This window comes from Xenopus laevis, chromosome 1L, assembly GCF_017654675.1.
Source record: "Xenopus laevis strain J_2021 chromosome 1L, Xenopus_laevis_v10.1, whole genome shotgun sequence".
NCBI lineage: Eukaryota > Metazoa > Chordata > Amphibia > Anura > Pipidae > Xenopus > Xenopus laevis.
Genome location: NC_054371.1, coordinates 180541815 through 180569490, shown reverse-complemented (window position 1 = coordinate 180569490; position 27676 = coordinate 180541815). Strand labels below are relative to the sequence as shown.

The 27676-nt window shown below is 39.6% G+C and overlaps 3 protein-coding genes across 11 annotated transcripts in view; 1 reads left to right on the top strand and 2 right to left on the bottom strand.

The window, feature by feature from the left end:
* dusp18.L (dual specificity phosphatase 18 L homeolog) overlaps positions 1-134 on the top strand; it is a 5491-nt gene extending 5357 nt beyond the window's left edge. For all 3 annotated transcript variants that reach the window (XM_018250473.2, NM_001096276.1, XM_041582983.1), the window contains 1 exon segment: positions 1-134. This exon segment is cut by the window's left edge and continues 546 nt beyond it. In XM_018250473.2, coding sequence (XP_018105962.1) covers positions 1-61 — 61 coding nt within the window. In that variant the 3' untranslated portion in view covers positions 62-134.
* A 454-nt stretch (positions 135-588) lies between these two features.
* On the bottom strand, positions 589-13823 carry LOC108717141 (synergin gamma). Of its 5 annotated transcripts, none has more exons than XM_018263985.2 (7): positions 13685-13823; positions 9642-9949; positions 6259-6309; positions 5339-5435; positions 4761-4921; positions 3566-3676; positions 589-2398 (listed from the first exon to the last, which is right to left on the bottom strand). In XM_018263985.2, exons 3-7 carry the CDS (start codon positions 6307-6309, stop codon positions 2237-2239), a joined length of 582 nt encoding a protein of 193 aa, XP_018119474.1. In that variant the 5' UTR covers positions 9642-9949; positions 13685-13823; the 3' UTR covers positions 589-2236. The 5 variants fall into 5 exon arrangements, with proteins under 5 accessions (XP_018119474.1, XP_018119451.1, XP_018119482.1 ...); XM_018263962.2 differs by having other exon boundaries at positions 9642-9698; positions 13685-13822; XM_018263993.2 differs by lacking the exon at positions 13685-13823 and adding an exon at positions 13242-13273 and having other exon boundaries at positions 9642-9698.
* A 2159-nt stretch (positions 13824-15982) lies between these two features.
* LOC108717117 (solute carrier family 35 member E4) lies at positions 15983-26073 on the bottom strand. 3 transcript variants are annotated; one of them, XM_018263922.2, is made up of 3 exons: positions 25576-26073; positions 24359-25202; positions 15983-18976 (listed from the first exon to the last, which is right to left on the bottom strand). In XM_018263922.2, exons 2-3 carry the CDS (start codon positions 24990-24992, stop codon positions 18537-18539), a joined length of 1074 nt encoding a protein of 357 aa, XP_018119411.1. In that variant the 5' UTR covers positions 24993-25202; positions 25576-26073; the 3' UTR covers positions 15983-18536. The 3 variants fall into 3 exon arrangements, with proteins under 3 accessions (XP_018119411.1, XP_018119420.1, XP_018119427.1); XM_018263931.2 differs by having other exon boundaries at positions 24359-25158; XM_018263938.2 differs by having other exon boundaries at positions 24359-25009.
* Positions 26074-27676: the final 1603 nt, after the last annotated feature.

The following is a 27676-nucleotide window of genomic DNA, read 5'->3' as shown; positions in this document are numbered from 1 at the left end:
ACCAGTGGGACCTATTCCAAGCATTTATGAGAAAGAAACAAAAAACTTCGTTCCCTTTTAAAATAGTTTTAGCTATTACAGGCTGAAAACTTTCATCAACTTTTTCTTTCTGATATTAAAATAAAAAAACAGAACATTTGCTTGCATACTTGTTTTGTTCACATTGGTTCCATATTTAAAGGGCAGAATTCTGTCGAGGTTATAGATTAAATGCAGCTAGAAAACCGTTATCAGAGACAATCTTCTACCCAGAGATGCAGTTTGTGACTGATGAATACTACTGAAGGGTCACTGAGAAGAAGAAATGTTAGTGTATTATTTATGGGATTATTCCTATAATTGGCCTTGAAATACTGATCTTCAAAGAGACCCTATTGTTTGGGCTTCCTCATGCCCGTTTTTATTCTGTATTCATTTTACAATAATAAGGACGAATATCATATAAATATCAGATCAAGCTAACAGCATTTGGGAAGTTCTAAGGAAACAGACAACTGGTAACTTGCACATGAAATATATGAAAGGTAAAATTTGAAACTTGCACATGAAATATATGAAGGGTAAACAGACCAAACACACCAAGAAAACTAGAAAAATAAAATTGCTTTATTTTTGATATGTACTAGTCTGGTTTCTACCAGAGCCATAATTCCTTGGACGACAACATCTAACCTACATGTCTGTGATGAGACCCCAGGCCCAGAGGAATTAGCAGATTTGAAACACAAATTTGGGACAGATGTGCTAAATACAGGTATACCTTGCTGTTTACATATCTGGTATGTTTTTACACTGGGGCCCAGACATTTGATTCTTTAGGTCTCCATGATTGTTGTCCGCTACGCAAAATAAATACGATGAACTTTCTTTTGTGCAGCATCTAAAAGCCCAAACTTTTGTCATTTATTTCCAATGAACCCCTTGAAACACACAGTGCCTGCCTAAAAACAATATTGCCAGAGCTGTGAATTTTCTGGTTCCAGTCAGTCCTTTGAGCCATATGTTTGTTTTAAACAGTCGACTAGTAAAGGCTACCTGCTGATTGGTTTCTATGACCTATAGCAAACTTTGCACCAAAGTTAGCTGCAGTCATAACGGAATATGTGCCATTTAATAAACGTACTTGCGTCTAAAGGCACATTTTGCACTGAATAGATGTGTTTGGAGTAGGAAAATCATTTGAATACGGGTTTAGTCTTATGAGCACTGTTATAAATTATTTTATATGGTGTGCCTCCCAGTGAACTAAATTGCTAACTTTGGACCCCAAGCCAGTGTTAAAAATGTCACCTGCCCATGGTACTTTTCCTTTAAGTGCCAAACTGCCATCTCTAAGGTTTTCCCAGGGACTCCTTACACCACTCCAGGACTGTTCACTAGCACAGTAAAGTAACATTGAAATCCTGCACTTGATCAGTATAGTAAAACTGAAAGTAAAACTTATTTTTGTTAAAATTCTTTGTAGGTGGCAAAACATTTTGTTTTAAATATTTTTATGTAGACTTAAAGACAAGGAAACCCCCCAAATAAATTATGTTGTCCTGAAAGGGAGCATAACAAGGACACTTTAGGCACTTACAGATAATGTCTTGTTTCGATGCTTTTGCCAGAAGCTATACAAACCCAAGGGATTGATGTACATCACAGCCACAGCAACACTTCTCAGAGACTAAGACCGTTACGCTTGTGCAATCGCTGCAGTTGGAATCGAGTGCAAGTGCTCTAGTCACTCTGCGATCCTTGATACAATGATTATGTGAGCAGGGATCATCACACATGCCCAAATTGTTTTTGTGACGTAGCAAATGATGAATCCGGAAAGAAGGAAGGCGGCCTCAAAATGCAAAGTGCATACTTTCATATTACAGATGATTGATTCACAAGGGGGGGTGGCGAACATTCTTTTATGTTTTGTAATGGAGTTTCCTTGTCCTTTAAAGTACGGTGATCCAAATTATGGAAAGACTGTATCTGGAAAACCTCAGGTCCCAAGAATTCCTGAGGTTAGGTAGAATTAAATGACAGCTTTACAGCCATGAAAAATATAACTATTGTAAGTTTCAATACTTATTTATCTTAGACCCAAACCGCTCGCTTTGTTGTTGTCCTCACTTATAACTATGGGATGCTGTTTTATTAAACTTCAAACCTCTAATAGGATACGTCTAAACAAATCAATACAGTACGTTACATGCTACCACCTTAAATGGCACGTATCCAATAGTATTGGTCCAGGTCACAGTATCTCATTCTTCTGTTGTATGCAGAAAGGACAGGAACTATGGCAAGACAAAACTGGTAGAGTGGAATCCACACAGTTCAGCCAAAAGTTGGCACAGCTTGAATGATAAAGGTGCCCTTTGTGCTCCTGCAAACTGTCCGCAGGCTCTTCTGGAATCTGAAAAGAAAATATGTTCATGAATCAATATTTAATGGGGGAAATTTACTAAAGAGCGAATTTTCGCCTCGGAAGGATCCGCCACACTTCGCGCAACTTCGTCAAATATTAATTTGCAGTGCATACGCTTATTCATCAAAATGCCAAGTAGGGTGGGTAAATATAGGTCATATATGTGTCTTTATTAGAGAGGTTGGTGACATTGCTTGAAGTGGCCACTTATTAAAAATGTCCAAGGAAGCAAAATAAAGATAAAAGAGATCCTCTATTGTCCTAGACATGAGCCCACCCTAAAACAAATATGGCATTAAAATGGTTAAACAAAAATTTGAACAAAATATATTACAGTTACAACTTTTAAACATAATCCCACTTTAAAATATGAAAAAACAGCAGCGTTTTGACATTTTTTAATGACCTTTTGGCTTACAGGATATGATGTCACTGACATAAGATTGTTGAGGATGTAGCTTCATCTTATCAGTTTGCCAGGTATAACCTGGCGAAAAGGGTGAATTTGCGGAGTACCAATCGTTTGCCGTAGCGAAAATTCGCCTGGCGAAAGGGCGCTAATGTTCGTTAGCGTTGACCTCTTTTGCGAGCAAATTGTCCTCTATGCCTGTTGATGTCCCTGTGGATTGTCTTTTTGGTGAATTTTCGCTAGCGAATACCACTTCACCCTTTAGTAAATCTGCCCCAATGTTTCATAGATAATATGCTCCAATATGTCAAGCATAATTAGCAATTTCACATTTTGTACATGTTTAAACCACAGAGTACTGTTCTACATTAAAAAAAAATGTAAATAATCCAGCCATCACCATGCACTATATAAATGCAAATATCCAGCTATGGGATGATCTATGCACAAAGAATCTACCGGTATGCCCTCTTTTTTTTTTTTTTAAACCACAGAAAACTATTCTACTTTAAAAAAAAATAAGCATTACAGCAGCTGTCACAAATATTTACTATATAAATGCCAATATCCAGCTATGTGATTGTCTATGCACAGAATCTATGCCCTCATTTTTTTTTTTGAATTCTATATGAAAAAAAAAACAAAAGATTGACACTGCTCATAAATGTTTCAAAAATAATTTAAAAAGGGAAGCAAAACCTAAATGAAGCATTTGGCGAAATTGAAAAAACAGAATATTAGCTCACCTGCTCTTCATTCAGTCCTTCTAGCAAGCAGATACCACAACACCTACTAAGGCAAGGGTTTGTGTCTAAATGGGGCGTGGCAGTGGTGCAATTCAAAACTGATGGTGGTGGCTGTTGAGAGAAGAGAAAATGCAATAAATCAAGGACAATTGATAGTTTTTTTTTTATCAAAGGTCTGTCCAACAGGAGCCCCATGAGATTTTTTTTTGGTTTCCAAGCTGTATTTAGATTACTACTATTACTATTAAGATACATTACTGCTTGACCAGGCATCTTGCATATATAGTATGATTGGGGCTCAGTTTTATATTGATTGAAAATCAGAAGAAGTGACCTTGCCAAACAAACTGCTTTCATTGGCAGACTGGTATGTGAACAATTTCAACATTGTCAATTTAGGCAATGGGTCAGATCTTCTTCTCTGCCCAAAACAATGATACAAATTTATTTTCCCATGTCTAGCATTACATGTAGAATACCTTGAATTCATCTGCTTACTGGAAAATAACCCATAGTAGAGTGACAAAGTAGCAAAAGACAATCAGGGTAATCAGCAGAGAAGCACATTTTTCCCAAATAAATATAAAATACCATATTATAATGGAATGGTCACTAAATTAAACTGTTGTGTCCTAATGCAAATGATATATTGTTTAAAAAAAAATAACTGCATTTCAGTTCTGCTTTTTTCCCCTTGTAACTAGTTAAATGGGTTGTTCAATGGCCAATGTTTGGGTGCCTTCATAGGCATCCAATCAAAATTATCTGTCCAGCCCGTTCGACGAGCCGACCGATATTCAAGTCTTCTGCCGATATTGGTCGGCTCTTTTCTCACCATACACGCACCGAATATCGTACGAAAATTACCAAAGCAACCATGCATGGATTTAAATATGCGACTGCAATATGAATAGGAAGGGGCCTGAATAGAAAGATGAGTAATAAAAAGTAGCAATAACACTACATTTGTAGCCTTACAGAGCATTTGCTTTTTAGAAGGGGACAGCAACGCCAATTTGAAAACTGCAAAGGGTCAAAAGAAAAAGACAAATATAAAATAAAAAATGAAAACCATTTGAAAAGTTTCTTAGAATTGACCATTCTATTACATACTAAAATTTACCTTAAAGGTGAACCGCCCTTTTAATGTTCCAGGCACCACCCAAATTAAAATACAGTTGATTATGGAGCTTACCAGCTTTTGGAGAATACAGGGGCACATGGCAAGAAAGGCTTGCAGATTATTCCAGGTTAATTCAATATCTCGAAACATGATTCTAAGTCCGTTGGGCTCTATATTATGCATGGCCATTCCACCTTCCATTCGCTTTGATACTCTATACACCTCCAGAACCCCTGCAATAAACATTATTATCAAACAAATCAAGAGATATGCACAAAAGCTGCTAAAACGAAATGGTAGCTATGCAATACATAAGGTGCATAATATAATAGCAGGTGCAAAGTTGACTACTGGTCTAGTAACCCATGGCAACCAACAGGTAGCATTTATTGGCGAGTTATTTGAACTGTTTGGTTGCCATGGATTATTAATCCCTGAGGACTGAACCCCACAGTCAAACATGATTTGTTGTTCCTGAAAATCAACTTGATCAATGATTAATTAGCCACTGCGAATAGAGACACTAATTATATTCACAAATTCATGCTTACAAAAAGAGCCTCCTCAGTCCAGGTTATAAACAGGTTTTCTATATTGTAGGATTCCAGGTCTATCAGCCTTATCACTAGCAAAAAGACATTTGTTCAGACCTGAGATGTAGTCTGTTCCACGAGAAGAAAGCAGCACTTCACTGCACACTGCTGGCTGGCTGATATTGCACAGGATATCATTGGCCTTCTTTATTACCTTATAGTGGCAAAGAAAGAAGCAGTCATCAGTTTATCTTCTTTTTACTGCAAACGTGAATTTCAGTTCATTGTTTACATTTCACAGGGCTTCCCTCTGAATCTGCTGCTTTATGAAATTATTAAACTATTTAGTGTCTATCATTAACTTACTGTCTGTTATATAATGTATGGATACAATCATTTATCTTTCTATATAAAATACATATGCATTCGTTTTAGTAAAGTATGTTTTTTTTTTTTTTACATATAAGGGCTATAAAACTTTTCTACCTATTGAGCAAGATCACTTTTATATTAAAGTCTGTTTGATCTGAATAGTTTGAAGTCTCACTGGGGCCAGGGAAAGTGCTGTTGAGTAACATACTAATGAAGAAGAAGGTGAAAATACACTATTCACTTATTTTAGAGAACAGAGGATAAATGTGGTTAAAAGGATCCTAGTATTTATTTTTTTGTGTCATGATTTTAAAGTTGTTTCTGTTTGGATCCTCACAGTATCCCAATATCTTAGAAATACTGCTTCCATTCAGTCATTTACATCACACATTGGGGTATATTTATCAAAGAGTGAAGTTAATATTGAAGTTCCGCCACTAGAGTGAAATTCCGCCACTCTCCATTCATTTCTATGGGATATTTATAGGCGTATTTATCAAAGGGTGAACTTTCACTTCACCCATTGATAAATACGCCTTTCAAAACCCCATAGAAATGAATTGAGAGCTGCGGAATTTCACTCTAGTGGCGGAACTTCACTCTTTGATAAATCTATCCCTTATACTTCAGCCACCCAATAAAGTATGTTTTAAATAACAAGCTACCTTGTGTATGTTGTTCAGGCACTTCTTTAGGTGAGCGATATATGAATCCATCTGAAATAAAAAAAGAAAAGCAGAAATAATTATTCTTACCCATTGTTATGTGTACTGTACTGTACCCAGTACCAGATGCTGAGCCTGATCCTCTGGTCAGTGAACAGATAATGTGATAACAGAGTATGAGATTTGGATAGTACATTCCAGTGAAGAGTGTTAGAGCTTCATTGGGTTATGGTCAGCATAGTATCCTTGTGGATCTGGTGGCTTGGGTTCTACTTTGAGAAGAGGTCTATCTGCATGGTTTGATTTTCTCTGGGTCCTCTGGTTTATTCCCATAATTCCAAAACATACTGCTAAATTAAAGAGAAACTAAAGCACCAGACTGGATATGCACACCCACAATATATCTACTATGCACACTAATCTTTCCTATTCTTTATTTGTACTCACCACTGCAGGAGGGAATAAAGCATGCATGTGGTGCACTCAAATGTGTATCAAATGCATGAAAAAAGCCAGTGTGTAAGAGCCTTCCAAGAGCCATCTGTCACTCATTACATAAGAGACGACAGCATTGCTTTTTTTTATAGAAAAACTTTTGTTCATTTGGAAAGGTAATTTCAGTAGTATTGTACTTGATTTGGAAAAGATCACTCGTAAGGCTTATTTGAAAAGCAATGTATTTTGTGGATATTTTATTCACACAAGTAACAGTTAACATTGAATCCAAGGTGTACAAATGTGGAATGGAGGGACAGAAAATGCAAGCTGCCATCCCTAGATTCTGTGGATCCCAATCTCTGGGGTTGGTGTATAAATGTGTTCAGTAAAAGACAGAACTAGAGGTAGGCACCTGCCTATGGACGCTATTATTGGAGGGGCACACAATTTATTTAAAACATTTGTTCCGTTGCTTAACTGATTGGTTTCAGCAGTCAGTGAACTTATCCGCATACACCAAATTGCCATTCTCAAGGGCACCCCCAGTCCCTTCTGGTAATGCGACTATACACTCCTGGTGCATGTGCTGTCTTTTCATCTTGTGACATTGCTTAAAGGGCATGTAAAGTCTAAAATAGAATAAGGCTAGAAATGCTGTATTTTGTATACTAAATAAACATGAACTTACTGCTCCACAAGCCTAATCAAACAAATAGTTTATGCAGCAGTAAATGAAGGGAGAATTTCACTGCATACAGTCAGGTTTCTTATAAAAACGGTACACATTTTTTAATTAAAGTATATTGGAGATAGGTTTCTTTTTCATTAAAGAGTAAAAATGTAAAATGGAATTTTATTTTTTTGCCTTTACATGCCCTTTAAGAGTCAGATGGGATATGCAGCTATAAGTCAGGTTATAGGCAGTGCTAGTGTGGCTAAAACTTCAGGTGCTGACTTTCAGCAATGGTTCTGGCGGCTGTCTTCTGAGACAGGAGAGGAATGGATTGAAGAAGCTACTGCGCAGGTTGAGCTGGGCTGGGCAGCTGTTCTGACTGTTTGGGGGGGTAAGTGTGATGTGACGGAGGGGTGGGTGTGCTGTGTGGAGTTTAAGTGTGGGATAAACTGGTGCAGTAGTATTAGGCTGCTGTGCTATGATTTATTGGAGTGTGGCTGCTGTGTATTTGGCTTAGAAATACATTAAATAAAAGTTACATTCATTAATTTGCTGCAAGATTCCATTATAAAAAATAGGAAAAATGTAACTGAATAAATACAAATTATATGATGAAAAATGTTGCTGTTATGTTGTGATGGAATAATGGTACAGTGGGACAGCCTGTGTGGGGGGGGGCACTGATTGAAGCACTTGTCTAGGGTGCCAAAATACCTTGACCCGGCCCTGGGGGTCATTCTGCAACCAAGAAATAGGAAATGACTCCCTTACACCAAGGGTCCCCTTTGTGCCCAATCTGTAGGGGAATGCAAAGTTAGTGTGTATATACATTTACCAGTCCCCTACATTTGCATTTCCACTTTGTCCCAACAGCCTGATTCCAATCTCTACATACGGTATTTACACAGGTGATGAAAGCTACCTTTGTCATTAGCTGCCATTAGCTGGGAGTACAGGAACTATTTATATTTACTTGTAAGGTACAAATCAGTCAGTGCTATACAAATACAAGGGACAAAATTAGGCATCATAAATAATGGTTTATCCATAAGAACAGCCTGTCAAGTGAAGTCAGACTGATCAGATAACACCCACACCCATCATTTAATAGTCACACCCATCATTTAATAGTCACACACACACTGAAAGCCCAGATCTGTTTCAAATCCCTATCAGCTAATCCGCCAAATAATTCCTACACCCTCACTAACATTTTTCCAGAGCCTCAAACGGTCCAACCTGAACTGAAAGATGCCTGAGTGTCTGACAGCACCCCCAATAATACATCCCGCCTGTTCTGAGGATTACAGATTTTACGTCAATAGATTTAAATGGTGTGGGGGGAACAGAAAGAGTTCTGAATAAAATATTGCCATTGGGGGATTTAGCTGTTACTGTGGGTAATCGGGTAAATGGGTTAAATGCACTAGAAGGGAGTAGACTTGTCTGAAATGACATAAGTGCACTAACACAAGATCACATTGTGTCCCATCCTTACTCACCGGGGTTGCCAGGTTGGTGGTTTTCCAGCCAAATTAGGCTACTAATTTAAAGCCCAGGCCGGTTTTGAAAATAAAACTAACCAAGGTACGCATTTGGGCTACTTTTTGGGCTTTGGCTGGTTTGTACTTTGGAAATCAGCCAAAGTTTTTTTTTTTTGCCTTATGGTCAAAACCTATATCTCCCAATGCATTTTAGGTAATGTAGTTTTTGTTTAACAATTTGCAGACTGCCAAGTTTAACGTAAGACTACAATACCCAGCATGCAGTGGGACTGAGTTGTGTAGAAGTCACGAGTTACCTAATTTTGGGCTCTGTACCCCAGTCTCCCGTCCCTCTTAAGCATTCTCACATTTCCCAGTGACTTTCCTCATTTTCATACAATTTTGGGGAAAAATCCATTGGCCACCAAAATGTCTAGAGGTTGACCTGTTTCACCAATATTGAAAAATTAGAAAAATATGCGAAAAAGTGAAAATTTAGCAAAGGTGTATTTTCACATATATTCATTTGTTTTTTTAGACTTTTTTTCACTGCACATATTGTGCTTTTTTTGGCCTAGTTTTGAAGTGCCAAAAAGTTTTGTAACCGAGTTTGGCTGGCTTTGAAAATTAGACCTGGCAACCCTGTTACTTGAACACATTGCCCCCAGGTGTTCAATCACGGTACATGAAAGCTGAGAGACTGAAATCCCTACTGCTCACATATTTTCTCTACTTCTCCAGCGTTAGCTACATGTTACGCTGATTTAGGGTTTGGGGCAAATCCTTACCAGACCGTGACGAAGCTCTGCAGTCGCACAGATGGCAGGGATCCTGCAGAAACCGATCTGCAACAGATAAAAGACGGTAGATTCTCTGTGTACAAAGTTCCTGGAGTCACCTGCTGCGAGCCATGCACCTTGCTGTGACTTGAGTAAGAAGAGCACAGGATTCCTGGGGAGGGGCAGTGACACGTTGCCTGAGGGGAGTTACGAGTCCCAGGGATTTCCTGATTGTGACTGCCCTGTGTGTGCTTGTGTGACACCAATCCCTGCTCCCAGGTACATTCTATTGTTTCACTGGAGACACAGGAGCTGAACTGTAAAATAAGAGCAATTACTTGTCCAACCAGGTGTCACTTTGCACCAGTGCAGAAACCTATGGCAACCAGTTGGATCTTTGCTTTCAATTTCAACCTGAGTTTAAAAATTGCTGATTAGTTTCCAAGAGCAACTGCACGTTAGTAAATGTGCCTGGTCAGAAACGATTTGTTAAACGAAGAAAAATTCACTGCCAGTGAATTTTTCTTCGTTTGGAATTCTGAGGGGGTGGCCGATCCCCTATTTCGCTGGGCACCAGGTACTCTAGTTTTAGGAGGGCCAGGGTGTGCGCTTGTAATTTGGAGAAGCAGAAACGATTTGTTAACATTGCCAGGACTCCATCTAAGGGTAAGAACCTGGCCACATGACCATAGGGGGAACAGTCAGTGGGGACAATTTATACTTTTTTGTTTTGCATTGTTCAATTGGCCCCTATTTTAAATTTTACTTGGCAGCATATTCCTTGTACAGGTATAGAACCTGCTATTCATACAGCTTGGAACCTGGGATTTTCTGGATAAGGGATCATTCCTTAATTTGGATCTCCATACATTGAGTCTGCTAAAAATCATTTAAACATTTAATAAACCCAGCTGGATTGTTTTACCTCCCATAAGGATTAATTACATCTTAGTTGGAATCAAATACAAGACACTTATTACAGAGAAAAAGGAAATCATTTTTAAAAGTTAGAATTATTTGATTTAAATCGAGACTATGGGAGATGGCCTTGCTGTAATTTGGAGCTTCTCTGGATAATGGGTTTCCAAATAACAGATCTATACCTGTACTGAATTTTAATGCCTCCCAAAGTATCGCTTTGAAATGCTGACACTGGCCTCGCACCAAGCAGAATAATTTCTTAAATACCAAATGTGCCCAACTAGTTTGCACCAGTGCCACAAGGAGGAAAGTAAATGACACTTATCTTTCAGGTCAATAGTGGGGGAGAGGCGACTAATGGTGGCCATACACGGGCCGATAAAAGCTGCAGACAGACCGTGTCAGTAGCTTATTGGCCCATGTGGGGGCCCTCCAACAGGATTCCCCGATCGATAACCGACTAAAAGTCGGCAACTAGCACTCAAGTAATAGCACATAAACTAGCGCTGTGCTTGAAACCTCTGATCACAAGACAACTTCTACACATGTAACCACTGATGTACTAGAAAGTAACCGCACCTGAAAATAACCGCACCTGCAAAACAACAGTCCATACCAGCCCCTGCCAGATGGTAGTGGCATACAGGCACCAAAGACAAGCACACAAGAGTGTAACAAAAGTCAGATATAAAACCAGCCAACCATGAACCAACCAACAGCAGCTGAATCCCAATAAGCACAGAACTAGCTACAGTACTTTCTACATAACTTAAGATGACCACCAGCTGAAATTTGAGCCTACCCTGGAAAAAACCCAGCTGCAATTCATGCCAAATGCTACTGCAATGAAGCAACCCTGCATGCAAGGACAGATATTACAGTCACTAGCCCCACAAACTGTCCCCAAGCAAGTAGTGATGTGCGGGCCGGCCCAATACCTGCGGTTTGGGCCGACCTTGCACTGCCGGGTTGAGCTCTTCTTCCTGCTCTCCCCGCCCGCCACCTTGCTTCCAGGCTTCCTTTTTTTATAGACTCGCGCCTTATCGCCCTACGCAGGTCTATAAAAGGAACCTGGAAGTCATGGGCGGGCACGGGTGGAGGGAGGGCAGGTTAGGGTCGGGTGCAGGTCGGGGAAACCTCAACACGCACATCACTACATGGAAGAGCCATGCTTGCCATTAGTCATAGCAAGATCAGCAGCCAAGCCTGCCAAAGACACAGCACATCCATCAACCACACATGTCAAAGCAAAGGCTGACAACCGCATGCACCAAGAGCCACAAGCACCAAGGGCTATGCCAAGAGCAATGGAAAAGACCAACTGCCACACGAGCCAAAAAAGCCAAACCAAGGGCCACCCGCCATGCAAGCCAAAAAAGCCAAACCAAGGGCCACCCGCCATGCAAGCCAAAAAAAGGCCAGACCAAGGGCCAACAACCTTACAAGTCAAAAAGTCCATAACAAGTGCCAGCGGCCACACAAGCCAAAAAAGGTCATAAGCCTGTCCTGGAAGCACACGGTATAATAATAGGCACTCATACCAGCTGTGTAAACATAGAGGAAAACAAAAACTCAAGTTATCACAATGGCAAAGTGTACCCAAGGAACACATGCACCTTAACAGATAGCATTGGCTTGTCAAAATAAAAAAACTCCATTCAGTAACCTGGAAAAAGGCTGCTCAAGGGTAAGGGCATACAGGCAGATTCAGGGAGATTAGTCGCCCCGGCGACAAATCACCTCTTCTTCGGGGCGACAATCTCCCCGAACTTCCTTAATCGACTAATCTCCCCGAATCTGCCCATGTGCCCTTACCCTAATAAGTGCAGACTCATTATGAGCAAGGAAGGAGATATCATACTGCTACATCAGAGCAAAGCCCCCAGTTCTGGCAGCACTTTGTCTAATGAGAGCACTCAGGCCCACATAAACTTTAGATATCAAAACTGCATATTCAGAAGAATACATGCACCGTAAAAAATAGCACTGACTTCACAAAATAAAGACTCTATTCAGACACCTTGAGAAAAGCTGTTATTAAGTGCATATGCATGGTGAGAAAGGAAGGAACTACCAGAGGCGATCCTGCCCAATTTGCCGCCCGAGGCGGCCTTAGTTTTTGCCGCCCCCCGCCTCTCACCTTCAGCGCCGGACGGGTCCACGTCGATAGTGCAGAGAGCACAATTACGCTCTCTGCACTAGAAGAGCCGAATTTCCGGGTTGAAAACCGGAAATTCGTCTCTTAGTTACCAGGAGCGGCATTTTTGCCTCAACTTGCCTCATTGGCGGAGCGCCCCTGGGAACTACCATACTGCTAATTACCACCAACTGATTACAAAGCACATGGTGTAAGAGAACACCTACCAGCTGAGTCTGCACAGAGGACTCAGGCTCACAAACAAAACCTTTAGATATCAAAACTGCAAAACCAGAAGAACACATGCACCTTACTAGATCACATTAGCTTTTAAAAATAAAAACTTCATACGGAACCCTGGAGAGAGGCTACTTAATAGGCACAGACTCGTTGTGAGAAAGGAAGGAGTTACCATACTGCTACAGCAGGGAGCACTTTGAATAATAAGATCTCATACCAACTGAACTGTGTCAGCACTCAGGCTTCCAATAAGAAACTTTAGATATGAAACAGCAATAGCAAGGAGCCCCAGAGCAGCACATGCAACTTACCAGGTAGCAGTGACAGTTCAGCAGGAGGGAACTCCAGCCAGAACCCTGATAGCTTTCAACTGAGGGACATAATTAGCTAATTAGCATGTAGACTTCCCAGTGCAGAGTATTTTAGACACACACAGTAAATACTGAGGATTATACTTACTTACTGGATTCAGGCTTATGTATCACTACCCATATCCATACCCATGGCCTGATAGCATCTTGCAAAAGAGAAGGATGCCAATTAGCTCACAGGTAGGAATTTGGGAATACCCAAACCTGTATTATTTTCCAATAAGCACCAGGTTGAATCATATGTGTAGATGGGCATACAGCAGGGGGGGATATTTTAGCACAGAGCTAGGACCATGGGTATGCCCAGGCCTGCATTTCTTCCCAATAGGCAGCAATTTGAATATTGTGCGAATTGGGGCATCAGGTAAATTTTTCTCCATTACCTGGGGAATCATCTATCCGTGTCCACACAGAAGTAAAAAATAAATTAATAAAAAGACAAAAGAAAAACAAAAAAAATGTGTATCACTTCCATGTAAATTCACAAAATGGTGAGGCAGGAGATCCTACCTCCCTGTCCAATGGAACAAAAAAAAAAAAAAACTAGTGAGGAGGAAGTCATGTGGTCTTATAGGTCAAGATTAATTTTAATTGACTTTGGTATATGTCTGAGTAGGGCAATACTACCAATGTGTACTGACAACATGGAGGGACGCAGAACACACACACACACTCTCTTTATCAGGAGCCTATTTACCTGCATGTATGTTTGTGGAGTGTGGGTAGAAACTGGAATACCCGGAGGAAAGCTACAAAGACACAGCAGATATTTGATTTTCCTCCACAAGTGTCCTTTTCCGGGGATGGTATGGAGATTTGTGGCAGTAGTTATTAAGTTCCACCCAGCTGGCATTTCAGCTAAGCCAACACCACCTCCACCTCCCAGGGACCAGACCCACACTTTATTTACACTGCTTATGCTATGCCTGATAAAATACCTACTTGTTAATATATATACCCTATACAGAAATGGGTTGGGTTGCAAATCTCCACATGTTTATGTTGAATTTAAACAGACACAATGTATTTTGCAATATAATCTTTATTCAGTCATTTAAATTCACAGAAAACGATAGAAGGCAATAAAAAGATGGTTATAATCGGATTTCCTTTTAGTATTACAAAACGGATGTGATTGTAGGCTTGCTCACATTCATTTATTTAGAATGACACTACTCCCAAATGCATGTACTGTATATTTCATATGGAGATCTATGTGCTATAAGGTTGCTTGCTGCTGCTTATTACATACAATCTAATAGCATTTTCAGATATTTATTGTGCTCTTACTGAATAGGTTCTGTTATTTGCTTTATACAAATGTACAGTATTTTATCCCTTTCTTTTAGAAACATTCAAATATAATATAATTTATGAGTGAGGGCAGGCAATCTTGTACTGAGTGAGATAAAAGCTAAATTTTGGGCTACAACTTTAGCAAGTGGCCATTTAGATTACCACTTTAAGTTCTGTTGATCAAAATATGAGGGTTGCCACAGTTGAATTGTTGGGGTCCTAACTACTCTTCCCAGTGCATATTTTTGGGCAACAATTGGGCAATACTGCACATTTTGTAATGGCATGCACTAGTGGTGTGTTGCACAAATTTAGATCTACACCAATACCCTTGCACTTTGTATTCTAATACATTTATCTGCAATCAAAACCACTGGTATTCCTGATCTAATTAATTGAAAAAATCTGGGGCAGGTATTCTTTCTGTGCTGGCTACACATTCCTGAGCTTCCATTGTGAAACATTATTTCATTGTGAATAAATGACTATATATTTTAAAATGAAATGCTGATTTTAGAGGTCTGTGTTGCAGTATTCTGTACAGATTTCTGAAAGATAGAATATGTATTATTAAAGCATGTCACGCGGATTTCCTAGCAGATCACAATCTTTTCACGTTCATCAAAGGTCATTCATGTTTCCGGTGACAAATTTCACTACAATTATATTGGGGATCCAAAACCTGCAAACCTTCACAATTTGGACAAATAATTATTTCATTTTTATGTAACGGTTCACTGTCATGGAAAATGACATATGGAATGACTGACATTATTGTCCTAACTACTCAGCTCCTAAATTGGGTCCTTCACTCTTATTACGTTTAATCAAATGGTTTTTTTAAATGATTTTTGACAGGTGTGACCCAAATTTTTTTTGTATGCCTTGACTGATTTACAACAGCTGAATTAAATAAAGCAGATAGCGCACAAGTGTTTTCTCATTCTGCATATTTCAGTCGGGAGAAGAGCCCAAAACCACCCCTTCAGCCTCCTTTTTTTCTGGAAAATGCGGGACAATGGCAGTACCAGTGTTTTTCAAATATAAATGCAAATCCCTGCCCAAAATAGTTAAGCAAATCACCAGCATATTCTCTCTGGCTAAACAAGCTAATCTCTCCCCGATATGCCAACCTTGAGGTGGGCAATATCGGGCTGATCCGATCGTGGGCCCTAGGGCCCAACGATCAGATCCTATGGTGGCTTTACAGGCGGTCGGATCAACGGACCGCATCAACGAACAGATGCGGCCGCGATCCGGCAGGATTTTTAGTCCCATCCGATCGAGATCTGGCCGACTTTGGCCAGATCTCGATCGGGGAAGCCCATCGGGGGGCCCCATACACGGGCCAAGAAGCTGCCGACTCAGTCTGTCGGCAACTTTTATCAGCCCGTGTATGGCCACCTTAACCACTTGTCCCTGTTAAATTCAATAAAAAGAAGAAAAAACATGTTTACAAAGCAACTCTGGCCCTACCTCTGCAGCAAGGGAAAACATAAATTGGGCACTCAATACAAAAACAAATAATGGTCTATGATCAAAATAAATGTCCTACATTTGGAGCTGTCCCTTTCATATATTGTCTAATAGCAATTAAAAAATAGTACAAACAAAACATAATTTTAGTTTCTCAACAATCAGCATAGGCACATTCATATATCCCAGGACTGGCAGGGTAATCTTAAAGAATGTGGCAAAACTTGATTTAGGCATCATATGGAGCAAACTGTTCAGAAGATAGAAGGCTGGCAGTTAGACATGAATCTAAACATGTTAGATCGGTTTCAAGCCTCCCTCTGGCTTTATTGCTTCATGTCTCCTCTCCTGCTTTGTTACTCTGGATTTAATTAACGCTATAATTGCAACGGCTGAGAGATATACAGTATATCTTTTATAAATTGCTGACAGAATAATGCATATCTTTTATGGCTCTCTTTACATTATGACAAGAATAAACTAAGAGATGTATCAGTCATCCAATATGGCACCAATATCAACAGTTTGAGAACATATGGTCTCTGTTGGTGGCATGGAATCCTGTTCTAATGCATACTTTAAATGTATTACTACTTTGCTTCCACTAAGGGTGCATGGTAATGCAGCACATGCAATTAAAAAACTAAATCTTTTATGTGAATAAAATTGAGGGCTGGGTGCTTTGATATTAATATTCCAGTGGTATAGATTCAGTTGTACTTCCAGTCCAGGGTAAGTAGTTTATGTTGCACATTTGACTGAACACAGAAATCTAGTAGATATGTATTGTTAGACTTATTTCTTCATATGGTTAGTTAAAGGTAAATGAAAGGCCAGAAATGTGGCCCTCTGTTGACCTGATTTGCTAACCCGAATTCCCTAGATGGTGCACCTCTTCTAAAAAATATAACAGCCCAGGAACAATTCTGTAGAGGCGTGGCTGTGCCATCTTGCTACCTTACCCATAATTCAACACAGCAGTGACAGCACCCTAGGCTCAGCATATACACACTAAATAATGCCATGGCCGGGTGCTAAAGAACAGTATTGCATATTTTTAAGTGGTGTAACAGCCCAGGATTTCAAGTTAGCAACAAGTTGCACACCACCCACCCATCACATTTTTGGCATTTCACTGTCCTTTAAGAATTTTAGGACATAAGCAGATAAGATGACAAGGCATGGCAACAGCTAACAGGCAATTAAATAAATAGGACACTTAGCAGCAACACCAGCATCAAACCTATCTCTACCCAGTTAGTTTTGAAAGTGTTTGGGTCAAACTTGGTAGAATACATTTAAACACACAATTGGAACTTACTGTAAATCACATTACTGTAAATCACACAGAGCACTTTTAAGCACTTTGTTATATATTCCTTGACATATTACACATATTACACATATAGGGGCATTTTGGCACCACAATATATGATTAAAACAGTTCCAGTGGAAATTATTCTGTAATATAAACCAGAGGCAGGCAACCTTCATGTCTGGTACAGCAAGCCCCTTGCGTAGACCCCATTGCTTGTGTACCAGGGCTTTAATAAAGGGTTATTCAGCATTCTGCATATAGTTGCAAACTCTTTCACAAGGAACTAAAACAACTATTACATGCTAAGCACTTTGCACTGTGACTGTTTTGGAAATGGTGACTGAATGTTAACACTAGGTAGTTGCTAGAATTACTGTGCTCATATGTTGTACAACTGCACAGGATACAAAAACTGGTACAGCAGTGCTTGTGTAGTTAGCTGGTGACTAGGAGATTTGTACTTGTACTTGCACCTATAGCAACCAATCAAGATTTAGTTTTCATCAGACGAATGTCTACTACAACTTAAGGAGGCCATAAACGCAAAGATCCGCTCGTTTGGCGACATCGCCAAACGAGCGGATCTTTCCCCGATATGCCATTAACGAGCATGTCTATATTGGGGGTAATCTGAATGTTCGGCCGTATGGCACTCTCCACACACGATCCAAAAATCGTACGAATCCTTGATTCGTACGATAGGATCTGTGTGTCTATGGCCAGCTTTAGATTACAAAAGCAAAGCTCTGAACAGTTGCCATAAGTAATGGCACTGGAGCAATTTTGCAATTTAGTTAATATTCATTACTGTTTTTTTTCATAAATAAGACACATCCAGCCTATGGTGTTTTGTACCACTGAAATGTTAACACCTACCCTGTACTCTTTTTATCAGTTCTAACAATGGCAAATAGACAATGAACAATATTGCAAGTAGAGCCAATATCAAAATGCGTTAGTCCTCTGAAGAACCAGAGTTATCTAAAAGATACTAGTACTAGATTATACCGTTTCTTGAAAGAAACACGTAGTCATTGATGCCTACTAGACCAGTGATTTCCCTGTCATTAGTATTGTGCTTTTGTAGTTATGTTCATACCAGGGCCTCAAAAAAATCAGCTTCTACTTTGGCATCTTTGGAGAGTTCACTCAGATTTGGTATGTCTTTCTGTAGCACGAAGATGTTTCCCATAAGCAAAATGTTCAGATATCAGATCACAGTTATGATACATAAACATTCCTGCCAGGGTAAGGCCTATTCCCATGTAGCTAAGTACTGTCAGATGACTTCCGAAAAGGACACGAGACAACACAAGGTTCCCAACAATATTTAAATTACCAAGCACGTGTATGGTAACCGCAGATGTAAATGTGATGACGCAAAAGCTGGCCAGGTTGTACAAAACTGATCCCACGCAGCTCAGAAGGATGAAAAGCCAAAGTCTGTTATCACAGTCTGGTGGGACCTCCCATACGACTCCACTCTCCAGCACTATGGCAGCTAGAAACAGAATGCAAAAGCTGGGGATGGACATTAGGTATAGCAGTGTTACAGAGTGAATTTTCTCTTCCTTCAGAAGTGAACCTGAAAAAGGAAAAAAACATCTAGAATTATGCCTGGTCATAAAATATAAACCTGTATAGGCATGTTTGGTATAACACTGAACTCAGGAATGAATTGGTTTAAATCTTGTCATTTACTGTGACCTTATCATGTAGTTCAGCTATAATCACGTGCAAGATTCTGTCTAATCATATCCGAAATCTGTAAAAGTTAATTGATTGATATTGGGAATGGCAGAGCTGTGTTTTTGCGTTTTCTGTGTAATGGGTCTCACTCTCATACCTGTAGTACATTTCTCTTCTAGAACCTACAGCTGGAGGTCTAATGCCAGAGAGAGAGAGTTTACCATAACCTCTAGTCAACTTTTTGGAAGCACCAACAGTCTACTTTATGTTTGTTGCAGACATGCAAATAAGCTGTACATTGTGTGACAACAGGCTAATTCCCAACACCAACAGTCTGGATATCAGTAGATGCTGGGAGTTTAATATTGGAACTCTTTAGAGGAGTCCAAAGGACAAATATGCTCTGCCATAAAACCAGTCCTACAAAAAGTCCAACGCAAACTGAAATCAATAAAAGAATTTTGTTTTTTGTAACATAGGTGAGTAAGTACTGAGTTATGGATATTCTCCCAACAATAAAAGAGATTTAATGCACACTGGCACCACCACTACAGGTCTTACAGGCAATTCAAGTTTGACTTTCTTATTCAGGAATTTTTATTCCTCTATAATGTGACAACACTGGTCTTAACATATTATGATCATGATTGTTTCCTAATAATTTTCAACTTTGCATCCTCTACAAAGAAGAGTCCTTTTAAAAATGAATGCTAGACAAACTATGACATGCAATTATGTCAACTAGGGGTCAGAGTTATAGGTTTGAGAACTTATCACCAAGACATGTTGTTATTAGTGGAAGCAACTGGATTATGTTTAAATAATCACCTTCAAATCATTTGATGATGGGATTTGGGTTGAAAATACCTTTTTCACTATGGTTATTCTATATGTTCAGTAAAAAACGTAACTTATTGGGTGCATAAAACACGCCTTCTTTTGAATAAGTAAAAAAAATGCCTTCTTTGCATATTTTCTTTTATTCCTAAGAAATTAGTTGCCATATTCATGACCATGAAAAGCAAAAAAACAAAAATACGTGAAGAGTTTGCATACATTTTAATATAATGTACAATACTAACTGTTTAAATATAGCAGGTAACAGATAAGGTGTGTGGAATACAGTGGAAGATTGCATAACTGGTCCTTCAATCTAGACTACTGTATAATGGTATAATTAATCAGACAAAGGTACCATTTTTTTCCTAAACTTTCTGTGCACATGGGCATTTATGTTCCACTGCTTTTGAGTCTGTTAAAGGGAATTAAAAGGAGGATTAAGCCAATTTATGTATCCACTCCCTCCTGTGACTTAACTATACTGTTACTGGTCTTAATTAGTGAAACATAATAGTCTTTGTTCCAGTGGATGCTGTGATTGCTCACTGTCCTTCTCATGACCAAATATGCCCTTTCTTAATTGTTGTGACAAACATATCACTAATGTAACTCTACTGCAGTTGTAGAGGGGTCCTGTGCAGGGGCCCCATGGCCTATTAGTGGCATTTGTGTCTCTTTAATAATAGCTCTAAACAGCTCAGTGTCCCAAAGAACATGGCAGATGGCATGTCCTTTGAAGTATCTCTGGAAGCTTGCGCCATATAGAATGACAGTTCATCATAATGGCAAACATAAGCCTCTCTCTGGTAATTACTGAATAAGGAGCATTTTGACTAGATCACTTCAAACCTAGTTAATGTTTCTTTTTTGCAAAGAATTACTGTCATATTCCAGCCTACTGTATCCATGTTTACAGAGCTCCTGGTCAGACAGGACCAGCGGGAGACCAGGAAAAAAACAAGGTGAGCCCCAGCCCTTGTGAGCCCCACTGAACCAGGTCCACTAACAGCTCCCTGCTTTGATCCCAGACTCTTGGTACTCTTCCCCCGCCCTAACCCAATCGCGGTGGCAAGGTGGCCGCAAGTAGAGGTATGTGTTGCACTGGAAGGGGTGAGGTGAGGTGTAGGCTTGCAGTGAGTTTAGCGACTGGTATAGGGGAACTGGGGGCCTTGAGGTGACAGCCCCAGTGGCCCCGGATACCCCAGTCCAACATTGACAGAGCTCCCTTTCATCTCTCCCTGTGCCACTAAAAATACAGATGCTTATGGACAAGAACAGTTCTTCATCCTTGATTACTCCTTACACTGAATAAAGTACACTTCTGCATCAACTAGCCGATGTAGTCTTTGATCCAACAGAAAAATCAAAGCTGCCCCGTTTCGGACAGATACCGGTTGGGTGGGCCCGTTGGAGAGCCCCATATTCGGCCAGATAAGCTGCTGAATCAGTCTAGAGGGCTTGAATCAGCAGCTTAAATCTGCCTGTGTATGGCCACCATTACACCTGGTGAATGAGAATAGGCCGATTTTAGCCTTCCAGTGACAGCAGGAGCGGAAATATGAAGATGACTTGTCAGGAAGTGGCATCCACAGCCTGGTCCCTGTTTATCTGGGGGTGGCTTTTTTGTGGTATTCTGCACTAGTATCTCCGTTTGTTACTGTAACCCATAAGTGTTTTTGGAAACACTTGTTTCCTTATAAGGGTTTCTAATTGCATATATCCGTGAAAAACAATTTAACTATAATAGCAACCAGTTACTGTGGTGTGCCATTGTATAATTCAACTTCCTGAAGTAAGTGCCAAGGAATATTGCCAACTCCACCCAATGATCTGAAGAAAAAAAACGCGTCTGTCTTAAAGGGAAAATATACCACCATCCCCCTTTTTGACATGATTTTATTCTTTTGGTTTAGAAAAGGTATGGGTACATTTAAAAAAAAAAGTTGATGCCTAGACTTCCCAGTAATACTCACACAGTTCGGACTGGCCCACTGGGATACCTGGAAAAGTCCCGGTGGTCCCAGGTGTCAGTGGGCCCTCATGCTGCTAAAGATTTGGCCTATTTCTATGAGAACAAAGAGGCTAAATAGATAGAATAACAGATTATAGTGTATAAAGTAAGAGGGACTAGGAGAATAGAGGATCAGTGAGGAGAAAAAGAAAATAGTACTGAGAGTGAGCCTCTGGTCTAAGATGAATTGGTGGGCCCCTGGTGAATTGTTTTCGGGTGGGCCCCTGCTGTCCCAGTCCAACACTGCCATTCACATGTCCCTATGAATTTTATAGGAACGTGCTAGTATCACTTTTAATACACATGTTATATCGAAATGAGCTCATTCAGGTGGGCTTATGTAGAAAAGGTGCATAAACACTCTCTGAACTTTGCGATATAAATGTCAATGTATTTGTTTTTTTACACAGGCATACCTCTCCCCCACCCTGTCTGGTGCTTTCTAGAAAGCAGAGAGACTTTAAATCCCAGTGTTTGTCGCTTTTAAATTTCATAAATGAGAGAGGGGGTTGCTATACATTCTCAGCAATAAGGGTGACGACACACAGAAAGATTTATCTCCTGCAATTAAATCTGTGCTACAGTGGGTGACAAATTTCCCAAAAGTGCCATCCCTTTCACTAACCTTGGAATCGCAGTGAGTAATGTAATTTGCTCGCTGCAATTCCAAGGTTAGTTGTGGGGTTTAATTGTGGGGAATGTCATTTCCCTGTGATTAAGCTAAAATGCTGTGAATAATATACTTTACTTGAAGCATTTCTAAGGATATGAGGGTGGCATTTCAGGAGATTTGTTGGGCGATACTTCTTTTCGTTTGCCATTGCCCTAAGGGATCTTTAGAAATGGCTAGTTATCATGGTGTCTTTCAACCTGTGGAATCAGGTATGCCTGTGTAAAACAAAAACACATTAACATTTATATATGGAAAGAGAGTGTTCATGCACCTTTTCTACATAAGCCCACTATGACCTCAAGTCAATTTATCTTCTATTTTTTCTTTAAAGCAATACTAACACATTTTAAAAGTATAAAATTCATAGGAGCGTGAACTTAGGCATCAACTTTTTTTCTTTTCAAAAATATACTTGTACTATCCCAGAACATTGGGAAACAATATGAAGGCTCATTTACAAAGGTGGTGCACACTTTTCATACATTGTAGTGTTTTCCTGTGGCCATGGGTTTTCGATGCAATTGTGTAGATGAGTATAGTTTTGAATGTACACTAGGTTCCCAGTCCAACCAAATTATGAACTGTTTTATATGTGTGGGATTAATGAAAAAAGAGGAATTAATAGAAATTAGGCATTGTAGGTGACCTTGATTTGGCTTTCTGCTTGAAGTGATGTAGTATGTTACCTTACCCAAAAGGTTGCAAGTAGTTCTCTGTGTTTAAAACACTTCTAGGTAACACAGATGACAAAAAATTCTCAGAAATACTTTCCAGTGCATGTTGGCTTGTGAGCTATATGTCTGCTGGTCAGAAAATAAATACCATATCAGTGACACATAATCCAGACAGGCCCCCACTGGCAATCTGTGGCTACTGGTAAATGCCAGAGGGGCTGCTGTAAGGTGTCATAGAAAGCTACTATTTAGTGGACTGGTGGGGCTGTTTGGGCCTCTGTATACCTGTACTTGGAATTTTGAATCCCAGTCTAGACCTGAATCCAGACACCCAAAATGTGTGGTTAACTCACCCTAATGGGTTTCAGCCAATGGAGGCTGAAGTGAGAAATACTCATTTGTTCTTATAGATATACCAGGAAGGATATTCTAAAGGTCATTTAGGGTGACAATCACTTATCTGCCATTGTTATTTGCTGTATAATCTCTCTATTGCAGAGAGATTATACAGCAACATTTCCATATATCTGTAATCCAGTTATTGGAAAAAGAGGGCCCAAGAACATTATACAACAAAAGTCCAACTGCCCTAAGGTTTTTAGTTTTCATTCTTTTCAGCCAAGGATAGTAAATACAAAATGAAATTATTAAGAATTACTTGGGACAGAAATGTAAAAATGTACCCAAAAATCCAGGGCATTGGCCTAATTAGTAAAGTAGCAGTGCTATATGTATTCTATAAATATTTACTAAACACGTGGGCTAATCTGTTTCTGCTCTGAAGGATTTGATGGGGCTAACCCCTATTTATAAAATACACCACAATGTATCTGAGAGTAAATACTGACAGCATATGCTTTATAAATCAAGCTCAGAGATGACATTCATACAAAGGTACCTAGACCTTTGATTAGTTACATAACAACAGGAGGGCACAGTGTCCAGTCCCAAATAAACAATTAACCTTAAAAAATTTTATGCTACTTCATGCAGAAAGATATAGTGGTATTACGAGGGTAACACAAATAATGAACATTTTTGGATAGTTTTTTTAGAAGCCTGAAAAATTTCTTTACTCACTTTGTTGAATAGATTTCAGTCCCCTGAGAAAAGTTGAAGTAAAAAGGTAGAAGCAGCCGGTCTGGTCAAACTGCACCTCTCCGATAATGCTAAAACAGGCCCCCAGGCAAATGGGGATCATGGCAGTGTACTTAAGTGTGTTGTGTCTGATGCCCAGGAATACTTTAGAGAGGGCCAATGTGAAGATAGGTGTTGTGGTATAAATCATCTGTGCAAAAGAGAGCTGGACACAACTTAGACCAAGGTTTCCGAAGGCAATGCTGGAGCAGAAAGTTAGACTCAAAAGGAATACTTTAAATCTGGCGTTGGCATTTAGTGCTACTTCTTCTTCTGCCTTTAAATTCAGCAGGCCAAACCTTATCAGTGGATAATCCAGTAGAATAGCAGTAAGCATGTGGAAAGACGATAGCAGTAAGGGGTACTTAAAGTTGTACACTGCAAATATCCATTTGTTCAGGCTAGATATGGTTGTGCCAGTTACTAGCCAGAGGACTACCGATGCTATAATGTAAATCGTGGGTGCTCTTTTCTCCTTACGTGGTATGACCACCTTAGGCTCAATGACAGAAGCAGAGGCTGCTCCATCATTAGGTTCCATGTCAACCTCATCTTTACGGCTTGGTGCTAAACACATTGGTTCTTCAGGTAATCCTGTAACGACAAGGCAAGTGTCCTTCTTTACTGTAGATACACATTTCAGGATGAATAGTAGGAGTACGTGGCAACCTTCAAAATAAGGTCCAGCTTCAGTTAAGATTTATTGGTGTATTTTATTAGTTCCTTGTCCTGAGACAATTGTGCTGTAAACGTCAACGAGCCATTGTTAGACTTCTGTTGTTTATTTCTGTCAACATACCCATAAAAAGTCAGAATGTACAGTATATGGGGAATAATGCACTCCATATTATAAATTACAAGAATATTAATAATTATTAAATAATTTTTAAGGAGTTCTACTGTCATATAAGGGCATATAAGGGCATTTACAAAAGTCATGGAATTTCCGGGTGACTTTCAATATCCTTGTATTGTACCAAAGTGGCTGCAGCATATTTATATCATATAGAAGTTTAAATGAGTCATGTGACAAAAGGAATATAGCTAAACAATTGACATCAATATAATCACATGATTTATGAGCAGGCTGCTTCTGTGTATTTGAATTAAACAATACATGTACAGCCTGTTCTAGGTAAGAAAATAAGCACTCCCCTTACCTTTGTGTTGTTCTGCAAATCACTGCCATGGAGCCATTGTTCACCTTCACATGTCCTCCTTTCAGACCGAGAGAGACAGGCTTTGCCAGAAATTCCTAGACTCATCTAGAAGGTAGCATAACATGTATCAATGGGCTTTGTTATCCTTCCTCAGTCAAGCTCAGGAGAGATCTTCAATCCCAGAGCAAGGCTGGAGATGAAAGCCGCATCCCCTGATCTTACTCCTTCTGTGAAAGCCCTGTGCTGTACTCCTCTGTATATTGCAGAGATGGAGCTGCACTGTGAGCTCATCAGATACTAAATAGAGAAAAAGGAAAACATAAGCTGCTGTTAGTCACTGCCCCATGGCAACCAACACGCACTGTGTACAATCTGTCTGTAGTGATTATGGCAAGACACAGGCGTGCTGTCTGACTGTGCTTCATTTCCATAAGTGCTTCCCTATAGGCAATGAAACGCAGTCACGTCAGATGGGGACAGAAAATAAAGGACTGGCACACCTCCCCTTCCTAGAACATCCCATCCCGTTAGAGGTCAGCTTTCCAAATTTAGACCCCCACCCTGTCCTAGAAAAACGAAAAGTAAACAGCAGCTGCCACTGACTGAGCTATAACTATGGATCGTGTATTGTTTTTATAACATGTACCCATTCAAGGACAAAATGAGCAATTTAGTAACAGGGTAAAAGGAGACGTTCACATACAGGTTAACAATTAATACATTTTAATCTAACATTCACTTGTTTTTCAACTATTATGATTACTGTGGTAACAGAAATGTTACAATGCCTTGATTCATTAAAAAATTCCCTTTTTAAATAACATATCTATTTTTTACATTCAAGTTTAGTTAATTTAGTTAGAATATTTTACAAATGTTAAAAAAGCCAGATACGTGAAACCAAATACATTTAATTAAGGAATTAGCTGTTAGGAATGAATCTTTGAAAATACAGTAGCAATATGCTTGCTGTAACTATTAGGCATCTTTTTAAGGTTGGCTCTGAACTACAACTAGGCACCTGGCTGGTTAAAATGATGTTTGATTCCAGTTATTAATTGGGAAAAAATATAAATATAGAGGAAGGACGGTATTTTTTTTTCTCCAGAAAAGGTGGCAATCCTAACTACAACTCCCAGAATCCTTCTTCAGCCAAATTGATTGTGTTTGCATATCAAAACAAGCCCAGCTTAGGTTGGTATCTTTACAATGTTTAGTATTGCAAGTAGTTAGCAGTAATAGGATTTATATAAAATACAATTTGGGAGATCTCATGGCGAGCACAGGTACCACTTCTCTGACAACATTGAAATCATGAGAATTTTTGCTTTAGCTAAGAAAGAATTTGCTTACAGCCCAAACTGAAGGAGCATTATTAGTATATGTTTATTTACACCGGCAAGCAAGAGTTAACTGAGTGTTACATGTCATACACATGTTTAAGCAAGGGCATCACTGGATTGGCTAATACAGTTGTCACTCATCTTGCCATACTCGTAGTGACAAGAGAACGGAAGTGATGGGATCAGTAACTAAGGACGTGATTCTGGCCAATCCCATTATCTCCATATTGGTTCCACCGTAACTATGGGCGGGAACCAGCTTTTTGAGTAAACTGCTGACTGTTCCGTGGTTGCTATGGCCTTATTCACTTGCTATGGAAAGTGTGTGAACATTTGGGAGAACGCCTACTAGTGCTGATGGGCGGGGAAGAGAACTGCTATAAAAACACGCTTGCGGTGTGTCGTATGACACTGACAGAAAGGAAAAGCAATTAACCCCATAGGCACAGCAGTGTATTGATTTCTTTGTAATCTTCCGCCTGTGGAGTTGCTATGACAACGTGAATTTGCTATGGAAAGGCTGAGGAGTTGTGAGAATGACTTTTAGTGGTGAAGGGTGGGGAAAGGAACAGCTGTAAAAACCAATTTGCCGTGTAGCGTGATACATGCAGACAGGGAAAGGAATTAACCTTATAGGTGCTGCAGTACACTGATTTTTTTTTAAAGGGATACTGTCATGGAAAAACATGTTTTTTTCAAAATGCATCCGTTAATAGTGCTACTCCAGCAGAATTCTGCATTGGAATCCATTTTTCAGA

What these genes read in the sequence shown, in the direction of transcription:
- LOC108717141 (XM_018263962.2), bottom strand. An exon ending in CAGAGCTTCGTCACGGTCTG is followed by an intron (nt 6,310 to 9,641) that starts GTAAGGATTTGC and finishes TTTTTATTTCAG; the next exon opens with ATGGATTCATATATCGCTCA. An exon ending in TGGAACAGACTACATCTCAG is followed by an intron (nt 4,922 to 5,338) that starts GTCTGAACAAAT and finishes TGTTTATTGCAG; the next exon opens with GGGTTCTGGAGGTGTATAGA.
- LOC108717117 (XM_018263922.2), bottom strand. Translation starts at nt 24,992, where the DNA reads ATGTGTTTAGCACCAAGCCGTAAAGATGAGGTTGACATGGAACCTAAT. An exon ending in ACTGAAATCTATTCAACAAA is followed by an intron (nt 18,977 to 24,358) that starts GTGAGTAAAGAA and finishes TTCCTTTTTCAG; the next exon opens with GTTCACTTCTGAAGGAAGAG.